Below are 23127 nucleotides of genomic sequence, written 5' to 3'. Positions count from 1 at the left end.
GGCTAATGGAAGATGTACTAAGAAGTTTGCAATGGACTGAACTTCTCTTGTATATGGATGATATCATTTCACCAAGTAATAGTATATCTGAAGGTATTAAAAGATTACGAAACATCTTCGATCGTCTCCTTGAAGCTAATCTTAAGTTAAAGCCGTCAAAATGTGCTTTCTTTCAAAAGGAAACAAAATTTCTTGGACATGTTGTTTCCGAGAAAGGTGTTGCTACAGACCCCGATAAAATTTCTGCTGTTAAAAACTGGCCGCAACCAAAATCTACAAAGCAAATGCGTAGCTTTTAATGACTCTGTTCATATTATCGCAGGTATGTTCCCGGCTTTGCTGGTATTGCTCAACCGCTTCATAAACTGTGCGAAAAAGGCGTTAGGTTTCATTGGACCGAAGAAGCAGAGTTAGCCTTTCAAAAGTTAAAAGATACATTAACAAGTGCTCCAATACTTGCGTACCCTCTCCCGAACATTGGTTTTATCCTTGACACTGATGGAAGTGATATTTGTGTTGGCGCAGTCTTATCACAGATACAAGATGAACATGAAAAAGTTATCGCCTATATGAGTAAATCTTTAAATAAACATGAACAGTTATATTGTAACAACGCGTAAAGAACTTTTGGCTGTAATAACAGCATTAAGAACTTTTCACTTTTTATCTTTACGGACAGACCATATTATTAAGAACAGATAATTCAGCAGTAAGCTGGATAAAACAGTTAAAAACGTCCAACTGGTCAAATGGCACGCTGGATTCAAGAACTTGAAAACATATAATTTAACAGTTGTGCACCGTGCGGGTTCTTAAGCATTCAAATGCAGATGCACTGTCTCGAAGGCCATGTAAGGTTTGCGAAAGACAAGAAAAATTAAGTGCCCCAGACAGTGATGATGAATGTGACATTTCTTATGTACATTACATTAATTACAATACAAACCAATTAAGCGAAGAAACAGTACGTGCTGTTCAAGTAAATAAGGATGAAACATATAGGTCTTACTTAGAAAACTTTGATCCAGATAGTCTGAAATTGGCTCAAATTGCAGACCCAAATATTTCACCTTTATTGACTGCAAAAAAAATGGTTCTGAAAGACCAAAATGGGATAAAGTTTCAAGTGGTACTTCTTTTCTGAAGACATTATGAAGACAATGGGATCGCTTATCCCTAATTGATGGGCTGCTACATTGTACCTTCATCGACACAGATACAGATTCTCAACATAAAATGCTTGTAGTACCTGCAAGTAAATGTAATGACTTATTACATTATTTTCATGATATTCCGTCGTCTGCTCATTTAGGCACAGACAAAATGTTGTATAGACTTAAGAAATCCTTTTATTGGCCTGGTATAAAGGACACTGTATCAAAATATTGTGCATCATGTGATAAATGTGTAGCACGAAAAACATTAACATCATCAAAAAGCCCATTACAACAATTTCTGGTAGGTGAGCCAATGAAAAAAAATAGCTTTGGACATTTTCGGTCCTTTGCCTGTTTCCCAGTCAAATAACAGATATATCCTAGTTCTTGTTAATTGTTTCACTAAGTGGACAGAGGCTTTTGCAATACCGAATCAGGAATCACAAACTATTGTACAAGTATTGGTTAATAAATTCATCTGTCGTTTTGGCGGGACCCCATTACAAATACTTACAGATCAGGGGTAGTAACTTTACTTCAAATCTTTTTAAAGAAGTTTTGCAACTTTTTATGCATTGATAAAGTTCAAACAAGCAGCATGCGGCCGCAAGCCAATGGAACAGCTGAGCGATTCATAGAGAACGTTACAATCTATGCTTACAATGTATTGCGAAGATAACCAAAAAACTTGGGATAAATATCTTCTCAATAAATAATGGCGTATCAATCATCTACACATTTAAGTACTGGCTATAGTCCAAATAAAATGGTCTTTTGGCGTGAAATTATTATGCCAGTTGAAGCAGTCGTAGGAAAACCTGAACATTCTGAAACATCCAACATACCAGCTTATGTCGAAGAAATACAGAATGTCTTTGGTTAAAACTCATAAGCGCGCAAGAAAATATTTGCGTAGCAATTCTAATTATTCAAAAAGCGAAACTATGATCTTAAAGCAAAGAAAAGATCTCTTCACGAAGGACAGCCAGTATGGTTATTTCACCCAAATCGCCGTATTGGCGTATGTTCCAAATTAACTTCAAATGGAAAGGTCCATATGTTGTTGTCAAACGCCTGGGACGATATTACTTATCTTTGTCAGAACGTCACCTAAAATAAAACCTAAAGTGTATCATGTCGACAGGGCTACTTCCATATAAGGGTCAGAATCCTCCGAAGTGGCATGCGCGTTGTCATAAATAAAAAATAACTGCCAGAGGGTATTAATTACAGACAGTTCTGTTTCACCATAATGGTAAAGTGTTAAAGTGACAATTTACAATAATGCTTTTAGGACTATAAAATTGGAAAATTCTGTTGTATACTATGATACAAGTTTAAATGTTTATATCGCAAAAGAGTCTTGGGAATGAAGTACTTTATAACCTGTTATGGTGGCGGTTCTCTGGACGCACCAGTTTATTAATTGAATACGAGAAAAATAGTTGATGGCATATGTAGTGCGCATCAAGTAAAAGTTAAGACTGGTTAAATTGTTAACATGTACTTTGCGATACATAATATTATAGCTTTTGCAAAAAGTACGCAAAACTAGGTGTAAATGTGAATAATCCTGAAACTGTTATTGCGAATAAAATTCATTAAACAAACCATGTGGACACAACTCAATTAATTACCATTGAAAGAATTTTTAACTGACAATATATTGAAGTGTTATAAAGAAATTTTCAATAACATACATTTTATAGCAATTTCATATGTAAGGCATAAAATATCAGCTTAATTAATCAAACAGAAATTGCTATATATTAGAAACTAAGACAGTGTTTAAATATTTCAGCATGAAGACTTGTCGACTATGCGCAGCCACATTTGAAACAAGGAGACTTCTCAAGTCTCACCTTGGAAAAGAACATTCTACGTTCGCAGTTATTTGTCCTTTTTGTGTGCATAAGGAAGTTCACTTCAAAAGAGTGTATGACTTAAAAATTCATTGTATAAAATCACATTCAGGTGAAGTACTACTGCCAAAGTTCTAAGTGCTATACCAAAGGCTCCATTGCCACCACCTGTACTTGCAACAGCAAAATCCTGTGGAGTTTTAAGTTCCGCAGATACTATTTCTGCAACAATTCCCAAAGCTACATCTCAGACTTCACTGAGCTATCGCGCAAATAAGTTGTTGCGCATGGGTGCCATGCCGGTGTTTCCCCTAGCACAGAGGGAATGGTCTGCAGATGAGGTAATCACTATCATTAAAGATGATGTTAAATTTAAATGGCCAGCCCAAGGAACTGGAACACCTGTCTTTCCTGACAACAAACTGTTGCAGTTTGGTTTCAGTGTTTTTGCTATTCTGAAACAGAGAGGTGTTACACCTAAGTCAAGGTCATACACCCATGATTTGTTTTAACTTTTTTGTTCTTTCCTGGAACAGCTTCTCATGTTGAAAAGGGTGACACTTCCCATAACTCACGTTTCTTTGTTATGAAAGACTGAGGCAAATTGCAACAGACAAGAAAAGTCTTGTGACAAAGTTGAGACTGACAAGTAGCTTGTCAATGATAGAGTGTGGTAGTATGTTACGCGGACACGTCATATGACAAACTGTTAAAAATATGCGATAAGGTACCTGTTACCACTCAGAATTTAATCCTTGATTTAAAGATTAATAAAAACTTAAGTTTTGGAAAAAAAAAAATCAGGTAAATGGCAACTAATAAAATTTTTTTTGTGTATTATGAGTACATTGAATGTACAGGGTTGTGTCATAAATTGTTGCCTATTTTTATAATTTAATCATTTATTGGTACTGTCATGCAAAATTGGCGACTAATCAAACATTATTTTCAAAAGTTGTAACATACATGAAAGATGTTGCTGTATTTTAAAATTTATATATTTTATCTGAAAATATAAATGCATTGACTGATGTGTTTCCATACTTTTAAATGTTAAGATGGAAGGGGCTATTTACTTATTATTATTAGCACAAGGACAGTTTGAAAATTTAAAAGGATTTTCAAAGCTGATGATATTTGTAGTGATGATGAATAGTTTTTAAAATTATAAACATTTGTTACTTGTTAAATGTAACTGTTATATGTTAAATTTGAAACTTCGGAGAAGTTTGTTTTTTTTTTTAGTAGGGGGAGAGTGTAAGAAATCACAGATTGCATTTTTCTTAGCTTGTATAATTCGTTGCAGAGTTCATAAAATTGTTAAATCATGTAGGCATTTACCTTTGTTAATCTCTGGAGTCTTTAAGAAATATCCCTACAATATCACTTACTATGTTACTTATCTCATGTATTTAATGATTTCCTCCTTACATTTACACAAATTCATCGAGGCTGACATTTTTTGTTGTTGTTGTTGTAGTTGGTGACTCTGCGATTTTTACGTTTATGTGATAATTACTCATTATAGGACTGAACTTAACCAATAGGAAATATGCCCTTTATATTGTTTCGTCTCAGAAACACTTCACAGTCACTTGAAATTATGAATTATTGTTATATTTTACAATTTTGCTTTTTGAATAGCTAAGTTCCATTTCGAGCGTCTTGTACTCAGCCGCCGTTCAGTAACCTATTTTTTGTTGATTATATGAAGATCAGTCACTTTTTGTCATAGTGTTGTATATCAAAAATGATTGTTATTTTTTACCAAGAATTGTATTTTATAAGTTTTACATGCATATTAACTTACTGGTAATGATTAAAGTCATTATATCATGGTGGAGTCTCAGAAAATGACCGGTAGTTTTGTAATTCCTGCGTTTACCGTTCTTGATTTCATTGGGCTAACGTGCGGACAGTATTTATTTGGTTTAAAAGGGTCACACCCCTTTTTTCTGGACTCCAATCATTGGTTGCTTTAGATCACGGGTGACCTGCCAGCTAATAAAACTGGCGTGCCGACAGTAATTCAGTTGCGTACGGTTCTTGACCGGCAATATTTGAAAGTCAAAGAGATACTTAATGTATAACGTAAGTCCGTTCTAACCATTCCGTCCATTATGTCCGTTATTAGTATTAAATAGTGTGTGTTCATTGGTATGATCTAGATCGGATAAGAATCTATTGAAATAATTCGTTAATATTATCGTCTGCAATTTTACTATATATATTTATTAATGTATAATTTATTTAAATATTGTCACATCTTCGTATAATATAAATTTTTATAAATTGTTTAAACAATAAAACTATTGTTAACTTTAAAACTCTTCTTGGTAATTCTGACTACCGCCGGCTATTACAATATTGCACTTTATGTTTGCAATGAATTTTGCTTAGCAATGCGTTTTTAATGTGTCTATATGTTAAGGTAAATGCTATAAGGTGCCTTATCTTATCAAACTGTTGAAATGGCAAACCTTACATTGAAGTGAAAATTCAATTATATACTGTTTTTATCTAATGGAGGTCATTTTATCTTGTTAGAAAGTAAAGATATTTTGTCTCGGGTGTGGTGTATTGTAGAAATAGCTACATTTAAAAGAAAAGAAGATAATAATTCTCACAGATTTTTTGAATATATGACCTCAAATGTTTACTGCATTTCATCGAAATGCAGCTACATGTACTCTTAAATCATGATTCACAAAATATAAGAACAATCAATCAGAGATACCAAGACAAACCCCAATTAGATTTTATAAATTTAATGTGTCAAGTTATTTTTTAAAGAATATAGAACAAGATATGAGTTCAGAGATTGACAACGAAGACGTGCATGACAATATTCAGTCAAACAGGACTACTTGAGAGCTTCCCAGCAAGGAACTGTACAGAAACGGGGAACAATTTTAGTGTGAAACAGGAAAAGCAAAGGCGACACACTCGACACAGCCATGCACTTCTTGGCCACTGTTTCAAATGATAAACCCATTAGATTTTTTGATAAAATTACAAATTACTTTCTTTATTAAACGAAACAATTGGGTATTAGAATAAAAATATATAGTACACAAATTCTTCATCTTAATTATTAATTATCTTGCATATTGATACAGGGCCTGGTATATTGTCCTCTAATAGAATTCAGGAAAATTCATCACAATTTATCTTCGTCCTACCAGTTCCTCATTGTGCGTATAATTCTTCTGTAATGAAACATGAACAAATCTTTCGTTAATCTGTTGTTGTTTTTCTTTTTTAATTATAGGGTTTATTTTGTTTGGTTTGGTTTGGTTTAACGACGCACCAACACAATTTAGGCAATATGGAGTCATAAAAGGAAAGATGATTTTAAATAATCTATGGTGTTACAAACTTAAAGATACACCAGGGTTCTTCACCTAAGAGATGCACAGACTCAAGTATTTTTAACACATTCAGTCGCTTGTTACGATCACGCAGGGATAAGCGCTGGCTGCAATTATTAGCATAACATTTAAGACTAACCGAAGGTCATGTTAAATGATCTTTACAATGAAAACATCTGTTCGCTGAAACATGAGGACCTCGTTTTATTGACATGAGTTTCTCTAGAATCATTTAAACGAATACCCAGTCAGTTGAAGACAACATTTTAAAAGCATTAACTCGGTGAATTAATGCCTATAAAAAATGCTTTTTTTCTTCAAAGGAAATGCTTCGTGCATTCATATGGTTTTACTAATTTTTACAGCACCATTGTGTGCGCTGCAAAAGACATATTGTTTCATTAAATATAAAAAAAATTATCGTTACCAGTTTTGTGTTCTTTTTCTAAAATTACCACAAACTTAATTAAAGTACGCTTCAATGGTAACAAAACAAAGAAAGTGATTCAAGTGATTCAATCAGCAACGTGTGCAGTCTCTTGCTCAATTTGTTCCAAAGTTTCGATTGGAATCTGCAATCTTTTTACTTTTTTAAGACTTGACAGTACGTATGTGTTTGTGTGTTTGTTGTTATTGTTGTTGTTTTGTTTTGTTTGTTTGTTTTTTGTTGTTTTTGCAGACTCGGATTGATGAGCAGTACAGTTAAGTGCAATATACTGTGGAATCATGCGTAAACACGTTTTCTGTGACTAAAGGGGAACTATTTCGCATTTGGACAAAACGCATCGGTGTAAAAGCAAGAGCTGTTGCATTGCAATTTCATAAAACATCTGATTTTTTTCAGTACTTTTAGAAACTATGAAACGAGTTTATTTTAAAAAAATTATTTCATAAAGTTTTGTATTTTTCTATTGAGATTATTTGTAAAGTGCTTAGCGAACATAGTTTTGGTTTCAAAAACTTCAATATCCGCCTTTTTCTAGTAAAGCGAGGTCACACATGTGCTGTTTTATTTCGGTTAGATTAGGTAACGGGTCTGATGCCTTTAATGTCTTAAATGCTACGTTTATGCTCAAATTTGAATGTCATCGTTGGTCATTTGCTTATTAAATGTTTGTACATCGTTTTATCGGGATATTATTAATTAATGTTCAAGGCATTAAAGCAACACTGTCTATATATAAATTTGACAGTCACATGATGTCGGATTCCGGGCACATTACGATGTAACTGAAGAGTGCTCGTCCCGTTCGGATGTAATGGAATTTTCGTGCCGTAACGCTGCCCCTTTAATTTCAACACCTGTTCAGATTTAAACTGACATTCGTCTAGGTAGCACTTTATTCGGATCTTCTAAAGGTATGCAGTGCACAGCTTACCATTCCTACGCAGCCATTTTACTCGTGCGTACATGTAAAACCTCGCTTGTGGTGTATCTGATCCACAACGGTATAATAGCGATGGATTAAATACAATTTAGTTATGGGAACAGAAGAACTGCTGGTATACTCATAAAATACAACAACACTGTTTGCAAGAGTAAGAGAAAGATCTATTGAAATCAAGAGGGGACATGTAACACATAAAACACATGAAATTTGTGGAAAGAAATGATTCAACGTTCAGTTTGTCCATGATATCGTAAAAATATTTTAGTATCGAAATTATCTAATTGTGTACATCTATTTTAGATTTTATATCAAATATGAAATATCAATATATAATATCACTTACTATACATGTACATTATATATGTAAACAATAATGGTTTCTATGTAATTACTCGCTTCTTTTTAAAAAAATCTGCGAACTTGCCAAACGTAGATATGAATTTAATGACAATACATTGTGTATGCAATTGTACAGAACAGTAGTAATTCAGACTGGAAATTAGAAAAAGAATGTTTAAAACCATACGCATTTATGCAATACTTGTTAAATTATTTTTCATTAGGAATCCATATTACAATAATTAATGCAAACTTTTTGTGTACAAAGACCTGGTGGCATAACCATGATTTACATTTTTTTTTGACAAACAAATCTCAACCGTCGGTTTTACAACGCTCAATGTCCATCAGAGATTCTCCGTTTTGGTACAGTTTGATAAAATGGAGATAAATTCATTCTTTTTAATGTTGCCAACAATAAAGAATTGTCGCAGTATGGTATGATTCTAAACGTAGTTTTCTCTCGTGGTATATTTAGCGATGTCCATTTACAAGTCAATGTTTATCCGTTTCCATAGGTTACCGAGTTGTTATCTATGTTATTATAATTGCGAAAGAAGCGCCCAAAAAGTAACTGGTAATAAAGAAAACAAAATCTTAACATTTATTTGAAATATATGTAATAATTCAACTAAAACAGCTTTATTTTAAAATATATGGTAAGCTGAGACAAAACAATTTCAAGTGATATGAAAGTGCCAATCTAGGTGTGAATGGTGAAGGAACAGGTAAAATTCTTCAAAGAAAAACATATATTTTTAGCTATAACTGTTTTTAATTTTGCTTCACAAAAGAAACTAACATACATGGCTCATGGAAAGTTCTATAGATATCTGTATCGGTAATGTTCAATTAATAAATAAAAAGGGTTGGGCAGTCTTATTTTAAGGCAGTTTTTATTTAATTTTATATTATCCTTACTATTTTTCATTATTAGTTTTTGGACAATGACCATTATAAAAGTTAATCGTCTGAAGTATAATATAATTAATTAAACTCGAATTGACAATTTAAAATGTGAACATTATGTCACCTTGAAATAGGCATTGGTTACGTTTTGCAACTTTTTTAACGTTTTATCTCTGACTCTCCGTTGACCAATTTATCACCAATCCGGTTCATCAGTCGTTATTACCATTTGTGAGAGAACAACAGTGTTCTTGCAGCCGTCCGGTTGCTCAAAAAGTTGAGCGTTGGAGTGTGATCGGGGTGACGGGTACTACGATTTACCGCGAGCGGCGTCAGGAATTCATCATTTCGCTTGGTGAGTGGAATCACCTCACGATCAGTCGCTGCACAACATTAGCAGCAAGCTTTTATACTCTCGCCTCTGTATGAACAGAAGTAAATCAGTATCGCTTGCAAATTGAATGCATACGTATCACTGTAAGAGCTGCGTAGTGACAGACTCTTTAGAAACGATGCGGTGAGCTGGACTGTGCGTTCTGGGTGAGAGAGTTTAGATGGTGGGCTCACGTGATCGGAGTGAGAAACTTAGCCCAATACCATCGCACCCTCAAGGTGTGTCGGTGCATTCGTTTGTTAAAACAGAATGACATCTCATACAATCAATTGCACATATATAAAATGGCAAAACTCAAATTAAAATTAAAAAACAAAGTCTTACTTTCCTTGTTTTGACCGAAGATACATGCACGCTCTGTAAAAAAATGTAATAAATCAAATTACATTATAATGTTTTTATACGATAATTGTAAATATATAACCTTAACTGCTCTATTTTTTTACATTTACAAACGCTTTATTTGTAGAGATGCTTTGTTTTATATTACGCAAAACGAAAGTAACGTATCTTTACTTTCAAAAACTTATTTCTTAAGAATGCAGAGAATGCAGAGCCCAACTGAATCTAGACGAAGATTGCTTCTGGGAGTTAAATAGAGAAAATAAGAATTCCTAAAGAAAGTTCAAAGAGAGCCAAATTAATGTCTGCCAGTTCGAGTAAACGCGAAATTATGTTCTCACAAAAATACTGATTTTCCCCAAGAAATATTCTCTGCAAAGGTAAGTTACTAAATCAGCGGCCTGTTCGGTATCTCATCAGTTCAAATAATTTTTTAAAATAGTTTTGACAGAAATTATTAACTTGATCGTTTCATGTTTTTGTTTTCAGAAGATCACAGAAAGTCACGACGTATTAGCACTGTTGTAATTTTCAATGCAAGACTGAAAATATCTGTTATAAGTTACGGTTCGGATCAGAATATCAGTCCCGAGGGTTCTCCGCTCATTAGGTGGTAACGAGGTTTGCCGAATACCGCCCATGGGCGGGTACCCGAGGGACGGATATTTCGATCTGAACAGCAAACATATGTGAGATATCTTTTCTTGCATAGTCTGCCATATTCTATCACATTCAAAATGGTTTCCCTCAATAAGATTTTTTTCATTGAAATAAATGTTCTTTAATCCGTTACCATTTCTTTAAAAAAGCAGTATGAATTTACATCTTTATTCATAACAGCGAAATGACGTCATCTTAGGCACAAGTTTTCATTTAAAATGAGCCGAAATGACGTCACTTTAACGCGGTTCATTTCAAAAAAGTTAAATTGACGTCTTCGTATAAGCAGATGCAATTTCCGGCATTGGTTAAACTAACGGTAGTGTCAGTCTAATATGCAAGAAAATTTGTTGATGATGTTTGGATGGCATCTTCAAATATTGCATTGTTTTAACAATGTTATCTATCACAGAATACTTACCATCCAATGCCTGGCCGTCTTCTGCAATTATACAAGAGAAAGAACGGTAAGATTTCTACAACTTTTTACCTTTATATAATCATTTACAAAAACAAAGACTGGTGTTGCTTCGGGCAATGGTGTACTGCGGTAGGAAAACATGGCGTATTGATAGATGTGTTTTATGTCAAAAGGAATCAAACATGCATTAAAGACACATATAACATGTTGAAACATGTTTAGATTATCGATAGACTAGACTTGACTTCAAATGTGTATTCATATTTTTATGTAGCCTACAGCTTTTTAATAACATTTATAGGAATCAGAAATATCATTTTCATGGAGAAAAATGATTAAAAAAGTTAATCGCAACTTTTTGTGCTTTAAAATTGGACAAATAATCGAACTTAGTGCTATCAAAAGAAGTAAATGTATCTACATTTCTTCTTAGGGGGCCTATTGATGACAATTGTGCTGTTACAAAACAGTTAAAAGGTGGACTGTCTCTTACAATGGTTCTCAAATATAACTGGATCGAGCTTATGTCAAAGGATTCAGTTTTGATCAGAGTGCGAGCTTAAGAAGCATAAATCATGTATGATTATTTGTATATTATGTTGTTGTTCGTTTTTTTTATATTTTCTTATTTATTTCACATAAAGCTTCTTAATAGGTAATTTACCTGAATGAACACACTATTATACTGAGTTTGGTTTCTTTTTACAAAGGCATTTTACATGAATGAAAAAAACACTTACCAGCAGATATGTCGTCTTCATTCACGTTGGCTGAAATAAAAAGAATATATATTATTTGACAATTATATATTTAAGGAGATATCTGTCGATTAAAAGACTTTCTATCATGTTTCTTTGATTTATCTAAACTAAAAAGGCAGAGGTAACATTATGACCTATTGAAACATAAGACATTAAAAGCAATAGCTGAATCGCTACATTTGTTATTGCTGTTCTTAGATGCACTTGCTAAAAATAACTCAGGGAAAGGCGAGTCATAGTGAAGCTAATTTATATCTGTTCCCAAAGATCTCCGTTTCTCTTTTTCAACATATTAGTTTTTCTTTTACATAAATAAATATCATTTCCCGCCATTTATTTTCTTCTAATCGTAGAACTGGAAAAAAAAAGTTCAAAATAAAACAAGTAACTAATTCTAAAAACTGTCATGGCGATAATGTCACAATATTCTTTTAGAGGTCATTTCCGAGAATTACCCCGTCAGTTTCATTCTGCCAAGTCAAGTTGGCAATTTGTATAGATTTGTGGTCAATATTTCATATATCAACACCTGATGTGATGTCAAAATTGGATACAAACGATCGAATTACAATGAAAACAAGTGTCATATACATGTACGTAAAGTTGTCATATTAAAGAGTTGTAATGTGTTACAAACCACTCTTAATATTAATAATCAGACCGCAACCGATCTTACATCAATTACATAGGTTAACATTTGTATAGCTACATGAAATGTCATATAAAAGAATGACCATAAAATAGCAATGGTTTTGTTAATGATAAATGGATTCATGCGATAAAATTAAGCATGCATCCGGTCCAATTGTTGGAAATAAAACAAGCTCGTCCAAGGAAAAAGTATAAAGATATTATAGAAGTGCGTCTTATAACAATCCTTTAATTATAAATTTTCTTTAAACCATTTTTATAACATTGTCCTAGAATCGTTCAATAAAGTATAACATATAAAGTGACAACAAACATAGGATTATATACAAAATACTCAAACGAACCAATGAATATGTTGACAATTATATGATCCGCGTCACGACAAAACCAACATAATGGGTTTGCGACCAGCATGGAATTAGACCAGTCTGCGCATCCGCGCAATATGATCAGGATCCATGCTGTTAACTATCAGTTTCTCTACATGTTATAGGGTTTGTGAGCGAACAGCATGGATCCTGATCAGACTGCGCGGATGCGCAGGCTGGTCTGGATCCATGCTGGTCGCAAACACACTATGTTGGTTTTGTCATGACGCGGCTCATATGTTTTTTTTATTAAAAAAAAGATTGTAACAGTTACCATCCCAACGCTCTCCGGCTGCTACATGAATGAAATAAGTCAAGAAAAAGCCTACGATGTCATGTTCTGCATTTTCCGCTGCAATAAGAGAAATATAATATCATATCACATGTACATAAAGATCAATTTAAAGTTTTAGTTAGGCTCAACCACTTTAGTATATGGTCAATTAGATTTACCATCTCATTTTAGTCATCCCTTTTTTTATTCAAACAGCGAAGTGTATAAGTCTTGCAATTATCAATGGACTTTATTTATGAGAGACATTGCATGATACATATCTAGAGCATGATCCTACCTTCAGCCAGTGCATCTTTTTCGTCAGAAGTTAATAGTTGCCCTCCAGCGTACTCTAGAAAATGTAAGAATAACAATGTGCAAATTATTACAAATAAGTCGTTGAATGACAACAGGCTGTTTGGTTATGGATTTGACCACGGCCGTATTGCCTTCGTTTACATATATGTAGCCTGAATACCTTTATTTACCTTTGATAGTTTCTTAAAATTACATTGATATGGAAAATGAAGATTAACACTTTTCTGCTGGTGTTTAGGTCGAACCAAGACAGTATAAGTCATAGGGCAACGTTCTAGCCTTTCTGTTTGAGAAAGACCTCAGATGCCCATCCATGCATTAATATTTCAGCCACGAACGGGCACCTCAGCTGAGTAGAACCGCCGATATTCCGTAAATTAGCTGTATAGCTCCTACACAAAATTAGAAATACCTGGCGGGATTTGAACCTACAGCAGTGAGGGGCAAGTAGTTAGAAGATAACGCTCTTAACAAATGTTAACTCAGTCACGGACACCACAAAATGGTTACAAAAGCCCTGATATATGCCTATATGCCGTAATGTTATGAAAATCATACATAAGAAATGACGGCAAACAAAGTTTCTATTTTATAACATGTGCAGAAACTGTTCACTGGTCCAATCGGTTTATGAATATGCAGCGTTTGTTTGAAACCGGGAAAAAGCAATAGAATTTGTATAACATTAGTATGTCAAATATATTGTTTAACTTACTTGCGTACATGTCTTCAAAGAACTGAATGTCTGCATCCTCTTGCTGTTCAGCACATGTCAAGACAGGCCCTGTTAAAAAGGAGCAATAATTTGAGTGTTTTAAATAGATGACTGTTTTATCAACAATAACAAAGAAAGTTGCGTAAACGAAGTGAAATATAATGAGGAAAAAATATATATATATATATATATATATATATATATATATATATACATATATATATATATATATATATATATATATATATATATATATATATATATATATATATATATATATATATATATATATATATATATATATATATATATATATATATATATATATATATATTGACTTGTTTTATTATATAAATTAACAATTAACGACAATTATCATGCATTTTGGGTCGACGAAAAATTCGGAGCAACTTGCAAGTGCGCGATCCTTCTATTGTAATTATGTTGCATCATGTTACTAATATTTGAATTTGAATATGAAAATTAGGTTTTTGCCGGCTATAAGATTTGATGTTAATGCTCTTTCTACACTTTAGAAAATATATTTAGAATGAAAACACTTTCATTGTATTTACCTATACTTTGCATGATCTTAAAATGGCCACAGAAACATTTAAAAGGAATCGAATCTATAAAAGAGTTGTTTTTTTCATTCAGCTTATATGTCTATATAAAAATTATTGCAAGTATTCTGTAAGATAATGTGAGTCTGGCTTAAAAAGGAAAGGAAATGTTTATCGATGGCAAACTGCTTGCCGTAATATCTTAAGAAGTGTACTATTTTCTTACTTATATGCGCCACTCGTGAAATATACTTTTTTTTTGATCACTCGAAGAAATATTATCCGATCTTACACTGAACTAAACAAATTTCCTCTTTTTCCTACTATCTGTTATATGTATGTTTGACGAATAATGATAAATATTTTAAATATCACACACCTGTGCCAATTTTGCGACTCCGTAAAAATGATATTGCACGGCCGTGCATATATTTTGACGTGACGTCATTACCATAGTGTCAAGACGCGCTAAATGTTAGCGTTATACTTTAGGCGCGTCAATGAAAAACGACTTTTATTTAATTTAATCGGTCTTTATTTGGGTATGACATAAATAGAATATTGAATTCGTGTAAGTTATTGAACTCGTTGAATAAAATAATATTATGCATGCCAGAAGCTCGCATTATATAATTTTATTCAACTCGTGCATTGAACTTACACTCATTCAATATCCTCTATGTTTCAGAAAGACAATATGCATGTAATATTTACGAACCGTAGTCGGGTGATGTCTCCTCTTCATCAGGGAATAATTCATTGCATGAGCTGTAGCAGTCATCTTCTCCCGATGAACCAGAATTATCTGAATCTCCTAAAGTAAAGAAAGGAAATTTTAGAACTTTATATTAGATTCAACAATCTGTGCCCGACACGCTCTATCAGAGTGCTAGTATTTTTATATTCAAAGGGCCGTATTAAAATTGAAATCCGCGCCAAAAGTAACCGCTTATTTTTTACATTGCACGTGCATTTAAAATTGGTAAAAATACACTGCACTTTATTTTAATCGAAAATATCGTCTAAGAGAGAAAATGTTATGTATCAGGAAGTCTGACTTGCAGAGACACTGAAGCCATTCTCGTCTGCTGATTATTTGTTAAATGTATTCGTTCATTCGAGTCTAGCAATTGGTAAGTATGCTCGTAACATTTTTCAGATTTATTTACTGTTTTATGGCGCTTGTCTATTATCCAAAGAACTGGAAAGAACTGCAATGAGTGAACTAAAATTAAGAGAGAAAATCATCTAACACATCTCTTTTCATGATGATAACAGGTCGGGTGATCACGTGACTTTCATTTACTGTAATAGTTGGTCACCGCTACTGGTATTTCCTTATATTTCTATCAATATTCATTACACGTCCCAAATTTAAAAGGAAATATTTGGTGTTTTGTAATTAAAATGCGCCGTAAAATTTTAATATTAACTGAAAAGGTACATTATGCCTCAGAAAAGAATTTTTTCCTTCTTTAGAAAAGACAAAAAAATAGTTTTATGGCATTTAAAAAAAAATGGATTTAAAGCCTGTGTATTAATTTGCCATAAAAGTATCGCACTGTGAACAAAGAAGTATTTTGACTTCCGAAAATACTTCTTTAACACTATAATTGTACTCACTGGCAAGGGTCATAGGTGCAAAAGATGGCTCCGTAATTGGCCAATTAGTAATTTTTGGAAACTATAACAGGACCTAAAAACAAAATAGAAAATCTAACACAAATTAAGCAATTCTGAGAGCCATATGAGCCTTTTACATGTTTGCCATGTTTATCTTTTCTAACTGACCTTTTATACTATTAATTCATTTCAATAATTCATCATATTATGTTATTTAAAATTTGAAATACTTAAAATTATGCCGACAGACGTCAACCCTCTTACCTGATCGTTTCCAACTTTGTAGTTTGCCAGCACCGAGTATTCTTTTAAGTAATGAAGCTAACTCATTTTTCTCCCCTGTAATTCAGGTGTAAAACATGAAAAGGATGTATAATAAATTGTGACCAAAGTTCTATTTATGAGTAATTTTTTTTTACAATTTTGTAGTCTAAGTTTTAGACACATCTTTATTAAAGAAACCAATGTAATATGAAATTGATTGATTAAAATGATAAAACTTTCGGATCATCTTGTTCAAGTTCGCGAACAAACATGTTTAAATTCAGTTTTACTTAATTTAAATAATATCAAAGTAGAATTGGATAGTAAAAAGTAGAATGAAATGAGTCGTGTCACGACAAAACCAACATAATAGGTTTGCGACCAGGATGGATCCAGACCAGCCTGCGCATTCGCGCAGGATCCATGATGTTCGCTATCAGTTTCTCTACTTGTAATAGGGTTTGTAAGCAAACAGCATGGATCATGATCAGACTGCGCCGATGCGCAGGCTGGTCTGGATCCATGCTGGTCGCAAACCCATTATGTTGGATTTGTCATGACGCGGCTCAAATAGTATAAAGCTATATGTAATGAACACGTTTTATAAGATAATATATAAACGGTAAATGTTTCTATAATCTATTGGTTGATTCTCGCAAATTTTGTAAAATAAAATGCTCTATTATAAAAGAGACGTTGATATGGTATAAAAAAAACAGAATAAAGTGTTCCATAACAAAGTACTATGCTGCAGTGTTAGATAGGGTTGTAGCCGTTTGACAAAGATTTTGTGCATCCATCATTAAAAAATAATTTAAAAAGTTTCATACACGTATTTTTATTGTATTTTTTTCAAAACTCTTATGATAGTTTTATATATAGTTAAATACATCTCAAAGAATTCAATATATTTACCATTCGTTCTCTTAAGTCCGAATTTGGCCTGTCGTCTAGAATGGGCCGTCCTCAGGGCATCTGAAATGTAGAAAAGGTTGACATACAAAAACAATAATGGCTTATAAAAAGGATAGAAATTGTTTTATAATTAATGTAAAACATTCGTGTATAAGAAAAAAGAAATGTGGACTATTGTTTTATTTGTTATGCGTTTTCGCATTCGAGTTTAAATGTTAGTATATTCTCTTTTGAAGGTGCATCGCTGCAGATTGGTAACGGCAAATAACCCCGAACCAATGGTCCCTAATCTGCGTGAATTCGAATCCCACTGGAAAACATGTACATGTTTATTTAAATATACACCTTATATAAAATTTCATATACAGTTATTGGCCTGACTCGAAACCCAACCAAATCAGAGTTTAGTGCTGATATTGTGAATGTTAAAAAGAACTCATTCACGAACGCTGCGGTTTTCCAATTTTTAAGCATTCAATTCATTATTAAGCACCACTAAATATTGTACTATTTTAATTTTTTTTAACAAAAGCTACTTACTTATCCGTTCCGAAAGAGCTCGATCTAAAATGTAGAGAAATATATTTTTTATGGAAACGTACAGGAAACTCCGCTTATAACAATATCGGTTATTATCATATACCGTTTATAAAGAAATAAGTTGCCTCCCGGATATAACGATAACCGGATATATTGATATAATTTTGGCGTTCCCCTGAATATCGTTGTAACACATTGATTACAAATCATCGCGTAAGTGGAGCGATGCTCTAAGTTAACAAAAAAGATCAAATATAGTTTAGTGCTCTAGCCTCCACTTCTAACTTAGTTACAATTAAACCAATTAGTGTTAAGGTTTTACAGATCTATCTAGTACTTTCTGACGACAGTGGCCGAAAATCAACTACTATATTATTTATTTGTGCTTAACTCGAAAACATACGATTGTTTTATGTTTAATTTGGTTCATGGTATCGATGTTTGTGTGTTTAGACTTGACAATAAGTCAATTTTTATTTTGTATAAAATTATACTGCAATATTTGTATTCTTAATGTGTTTAAAGAAGAGAGCGGGGATAGAGCACTTAAAGATCAAATACATTTTATGATGTTATATATCGGTTTACTTTTCTCAAATGTACACGACAAAAAAATGAACGAATTATTGTACAAATTGCGATGTCCATGACGAGCATTTTTGTACCATCTTCATTGTCTGACCACACAAATACATGTAACAAGAAAAAATGCTCTGTTACAAAGACCTTATATTGAGGTACGTTTTGTAGTAAAGCCACCACTAACTGATCAAACTTATGTGGAATTGTCACGTGAATACTGCTTGTGAATGTTCCATTGATGTGATGAAAATCTCCCCAACGTATCCTAATAAAATATATGAGCCGTGTCATGACAAAACCGACATTGTGGGTTTGCAACCAGCATGGATCCAGACCAGCCTGCGCATCCGCGCAGTCTGATCAGGATCCATGCTGTTTGCTGACAAACCGTATAACAAGAAACTGATAGCGAACAGCATGGATCCTGATCAGACTGCACGGAAGCGCAGGCTGGCTTTGATCCATGCTGGTCGCAAACCCATTATGTTGGTTTTGTCGTTACGCGGCTCATATGATATTATAAAAATTACAAGGACATATAACTTATTATAAAGGACATAATTACTTATAAGGACATATTAACTTTTTATATTCTATCTTGGTAACTATTTTATAAAGTTATAACTTACTGTTCAGCGCTTTTTTATGCTGAAAAATAAACACAAAAAAAAACATTATATGTGTTTTGTCAAGGCGCTGGTTTTGTTAATTATTCCATAAGAGTAAAATGTTAATGGTACATAAATTCGATATATAAATAGATTATATTAGAATTTGAGCTGTTGGAATTATATACCCTTGATAAGGGATAATTCTGTTAATCTATTAATTTTATAAAAAGCAGTTTAGTAGTAAAAGTTTTTAAACTTGAAATAGTGTCTAGTTATAGCTATTAAACTTGTGCCTTCACGTGATTCTAATGTTGCTTGGCCTAATTTTCAGTTTCCTAACATCGCAAAAATATATTTTTAGAATAAAATAAAAAGCACACTGTATTATATAAAGAGGAAAGATAGAAAACAAAACATAGGTTGCAATCAGAGGATCTGAAGAATACAATGCATAATTTGGAGGAAAAATCGTGGCCAGTAATTATAGGGGATAAAGTCATTTTTGACGACGTATGCTTGACATACACCTTTCTTTTCGCCTTACCGTTCTGCTCCGTTTATATCATCCCATTTTACATTAATTTAAAGCACCATTGAATTCATTTGCAGGGTTTTTTTATAGATGTTTACTTATAGAATCTCACACTTTAAAATTATCATGATATAGTTTCAATAAATTCATTTTCGGTCAGCATTCTTTTCTTTTCTTTATTGGTTTTAAATATGCATTTATGTTTTGACAATATATACCACTATAATGCGCATTCCGTTATATCTTTCTCTTTGTTATGATTCAATAAAAAAAAGGTGAAGAAGAATATTTAATTTAAGTCTCAGCACTTTATTTCATAGATAACCCTAAAGAACACACGAAATGGCAAAGTTGAAGTGATACAGGCTAAGTTTAATTGAGACTGTTCACAGACGGTATTAGAAAGTCCAAGCTAACGCCCGCGCCCTATATCATCGGCTTTAACAGAAGCGAAAAAGTCAAATTTTGAATTTTGTAACATCCGTGTGATGAATATATTAGGAGGTTATCACGGAACCGTCAATTTGACACATTAGGGCCATTCCAAGAAAAGAGGCGTATGGTCCCCAAGAAAAACAATGCCTGTGTGCTAATTGAAAAATTAATTAGTGAATCTAAATGAAATGGAATTTTGAAAGGAGAAATGAAGAAATTATAGCGGCATAGATAAGTTGTTGAATTTTAAAAAAGAGTCATTCATAGCAATAACTCGCACTAGAGTTAAGATTTTAAACACAAAACTTCACTTATTTCTCAACATACCAAACAGCAAGTAAAAGAGCTTTACATGACTAAAAGCCCGTCCAAAAATAGACGTCGTAATTACGATCCGGGTAGTTATGATAGTAAACATTTCTAATAAATACTCATAATCACCACACAACCATGTACAGTATGTTGTTAATTGCATCAACAAACTAAAACTAAAGGTTGGCTAATGCCAAATAATGTCACAAGCTTTGAAATTAAATTCCTTTCAACCTAGTACAAAATTGTATATTTCATATTTATAATTTTGTATAACAAAAGTCATGTAAAATACCAAAACGTCTTCATAAAAAAATGAAACATTTTATGAAAATATCGTTATTGTTATCGTGCCTCTGTAGTACAATCATAAAGATCCTTTCATGCAGAAAAAGCAGAAAAGAACAGGCACAAACGTTATATCGAAACTATTATGAAATGTAATAATAAGAAGAATAAACTTACATTAAACTGCGATGGTTTTGCAACAGCAATTGCGACAAGCGCAAGTACGAGAACTGCCAACACAATACGCATCTTGATGTCGAAATATCTTTTTTTATGAAACGAAGTGCCCACAAAGAAAATGAAATCAATGTGATCCAAATCTGATATTGGAGTCCTATATAAATATGTTTTTGGAGAAAATATGGATGGTGTCTATGGCAGCACGTTATGTTCATTGTCCGGATTGTCGATGGCTTAAATTATACGTTAATCCTTAAGGCTTTTGCATATACCTAATTAATTTTTTGTACATGTAACATCGACTAACACTTAAATACGTTTAAGTTATAGTTTAAATAGATACAAATTGCATTACTTATGATTGTGTTCAAGGTGTAGGTAAAGTAGCAAATATAAAAACTAATAACTCTCTGTTACTTTCGTTGTATTTGACCCTGGAACCACATTTCTACGGTCATTCGCGCTCTACTTCTGCTCTTGCATAAAGTAATACAAGTTCCTTGCGAAAGAGGCAGTAGGAGGAGTAAAATGGTTAACAACTTGCCCAGGAACAATGCAGTTGAACTGTGCTCTTTTGAATTCTAAGTGATCAAGACTACAAACTACAATAAAAGCACAAAAGGCGCTAGGTTTGTTTGGGTCTCAGAATTTCAGAAATGTGAAGGTTGTGAGATAATAAACCAATTTGTTTTTGTATAGTGCCACCAATGCTGTTTTCCAGTGTTATTACTGTAGTAAATTAGCTATAACGCTAATTGCAACACTGATATTCATATCAATGTTTATTTGGCTTAAAAACTTTAAAAAAAAAACAAAAAAAACATGAGTTGCCTAAATGGGATTTGAACCCTAGACGTCTCGCTTCCTAAAGTGGAAGTTTTGGAATCATGTATTCTTGATTTTGTTTTGTGACTTCCAAAATATAATGTTTTCCGTCTTTACTTATACTACAGTGTGATTTCCAATATCAGACGTTTTGCATTCTCTGATTTCCAAAGTAATGAAATTAATGGAAGCACTGCTCTGTATACTGAAATTATTGGATGCATACTATAGACTGATGGCTGCCATGTGAATGTCACGTGACACTACAAATGATATCACAAAATAATCTATGGATATAGATAACTCTTCTGACGTAATATGTTTTCAAATATACGGCTGCAAGTATAGTCATTTTTTTCCTTTCTGTGCTGTTATTTATAATTGCTATTACTAATCGAGAAATCAAATTTCACATTTCTTTCATCTCAATCTTTTTTTTTGATAAACTTCATCTATGCGGTTTTCGTCTACCTAAATCTTTATAACACTTATAACTCATCTCAAATATAGCTGAATAATTAGTTTTTAAAAAAGAATGAAAAGGTTTTATTTAAAGAGTATATCTCAATAAATCATTTACCTCAAACCAATACTTATTATAATTAAGATAGGCCTTGTACTAGCTTGTGAACCAAATTAGGACAATACAGGGAGGTTCACCATTGACTAAAACGTAAAGTAGTGTCAATAATATTCTATTTCAGTTCGTAACCTCTAGGTGAAAAAATATCTTTACAACAATAAACTTTCAAGTAAGCTCCCGAATATCAATCAGCGCGATCAGCGCGATTTTCTATTGTAAATATTCAATAGCAGTTAGGATAAAAGACTCTTAGTAATTTAGGATGTCATTATTCATGTAAAGAAGTGAATTTGATAATTCTTTGGGAGGAATTGTATAGGGTTAGGTCAACTTACAGACCCCTTTAAAGATTTTTAAGTAGGTTTCAACTACCTAAGATTGTGAAATATTAACGGATCAGGTATTCAAGATGTCACCTGATAATTATTAGAGCTATTACATACGTTGATTTATTGCGTCCAGTCATGTCAAAAACAAAATTGAAAACATGGGTTATTTATAAGTCAGTGACAGTAATTAAAATTGATTGCTGTACTTAAGAAAAAAGTAGTTCAAATTAAAGACAATATCTATATGAGCCGCGTCATGACAAAACCAACATAATGGGTTTGCGACCAGTATGGATCCAGACCAGCCTGCGCATCCGCGCAGTCTGATCAGGATCCACGATGTTCGCTTACCAACCCTATTACAAGTACAGAAACTGATAGCGAACAGCATGGATCCTGATCAGACTGCGCGGATGCGCAGGCAGGTCTGAATCCCTGCTGGTCGCAAACGCGCTATGTAGGTTTTGTCGTGACGCGGCTCATATATAGGTATATGTTAGCCAGTTTCTGTTGTTAGGGTAAAATACCTTTGTATAACAATAACAAATTAAAAATATACGCGTCTTCTTAAATAATGTCATGTACATAAGTCTAAGTCTTACAAAGGGGCCT

At 33.0% G+C, this 23127-nt stretch overlaps 1 protein-coding gene across 1 annotated transcript; it reads right to left on the bottom strand.

Annotated features, from left to right (window-relative positions):
• Window positions 1-8333: 8333 nt before the first annotated feature.
• LOC132751319 (uncharacterized) lies at window positions 8334-20957 on the bottom strand. The gene is made up of 13 exons (XM_060741482.1): window positions 20776-20957; window positions 19050-19068; window positions 17839-17862; window positions 17299-17358; window positions 16384-16458; window positions 15215-15310; window positions 13934-14002; window positions 13199-13252; window positions 12901-12978; window positions 11587-11616; window positions 10847-10867; window positions 9748-9780; window positions 8334-8694 (listed from the first exon to the last, which is right to left on the bottom strand). The coding sequence occupies exons 1-13, from the start codon at window positions 20845-20847 to the stop codon at window positions 8663-8665; spliced, it is 663 nt and encodes a 220-aa protein (XP_060597465.1). The 5' UTR covers window positions 20848-20957; the 3' UTR covers window positions 8334-8662.
• Between the last annotated feature and the right edge of the window lie 2170 nt (window positions 20958-23127).

The sequence above is a fragment of the Ruditapes philippinarum genome, unplaced genomic scaffold, assembly GCF_026571515.1.
Source record: "Ruditapes philippinarum isolate M1 unplaced genomic scaffold, ASM2657151v2 ctg3497_1_1_1_1, whole genome shotgun sequence".
Taxonomy (NCBI): Eukaryota; Metazoa; Mollusca; class Bivalvia; order Venerida; family Veneridae; genus Ruditapes; species Ruditapes philippinarum.
Note: the sequence above shows the minus strand (reverse complement) of the source record. Positions and strands in the feature narration are given on the sequence as shown.

Bases quoted from the DNA above. Each gene is read 5' to 3' on its own strand.
- LOC132751319 (XM_060741482.1), bottom strand. From the start codon at position 20,847: ATGCGTATTGTGTTGGCAGTTCTCGTACTTGCGCTTGTCGCAATTGCT. The intron at 12,979-13,198 runs GTAGGATCATGC...CTCTTATTGCAG, and splicing joins AAAAGATGCACTGGCTGAAG to CGGAAAATGCAGAACATGAC. The intron at 11,617-12,900 runs GTAACTGTTACA...TTTTTATTTCAG, and splicing joins AGCCGGAGAGCGTTGGGATG to CCAACGTGAATGAAGACGAC.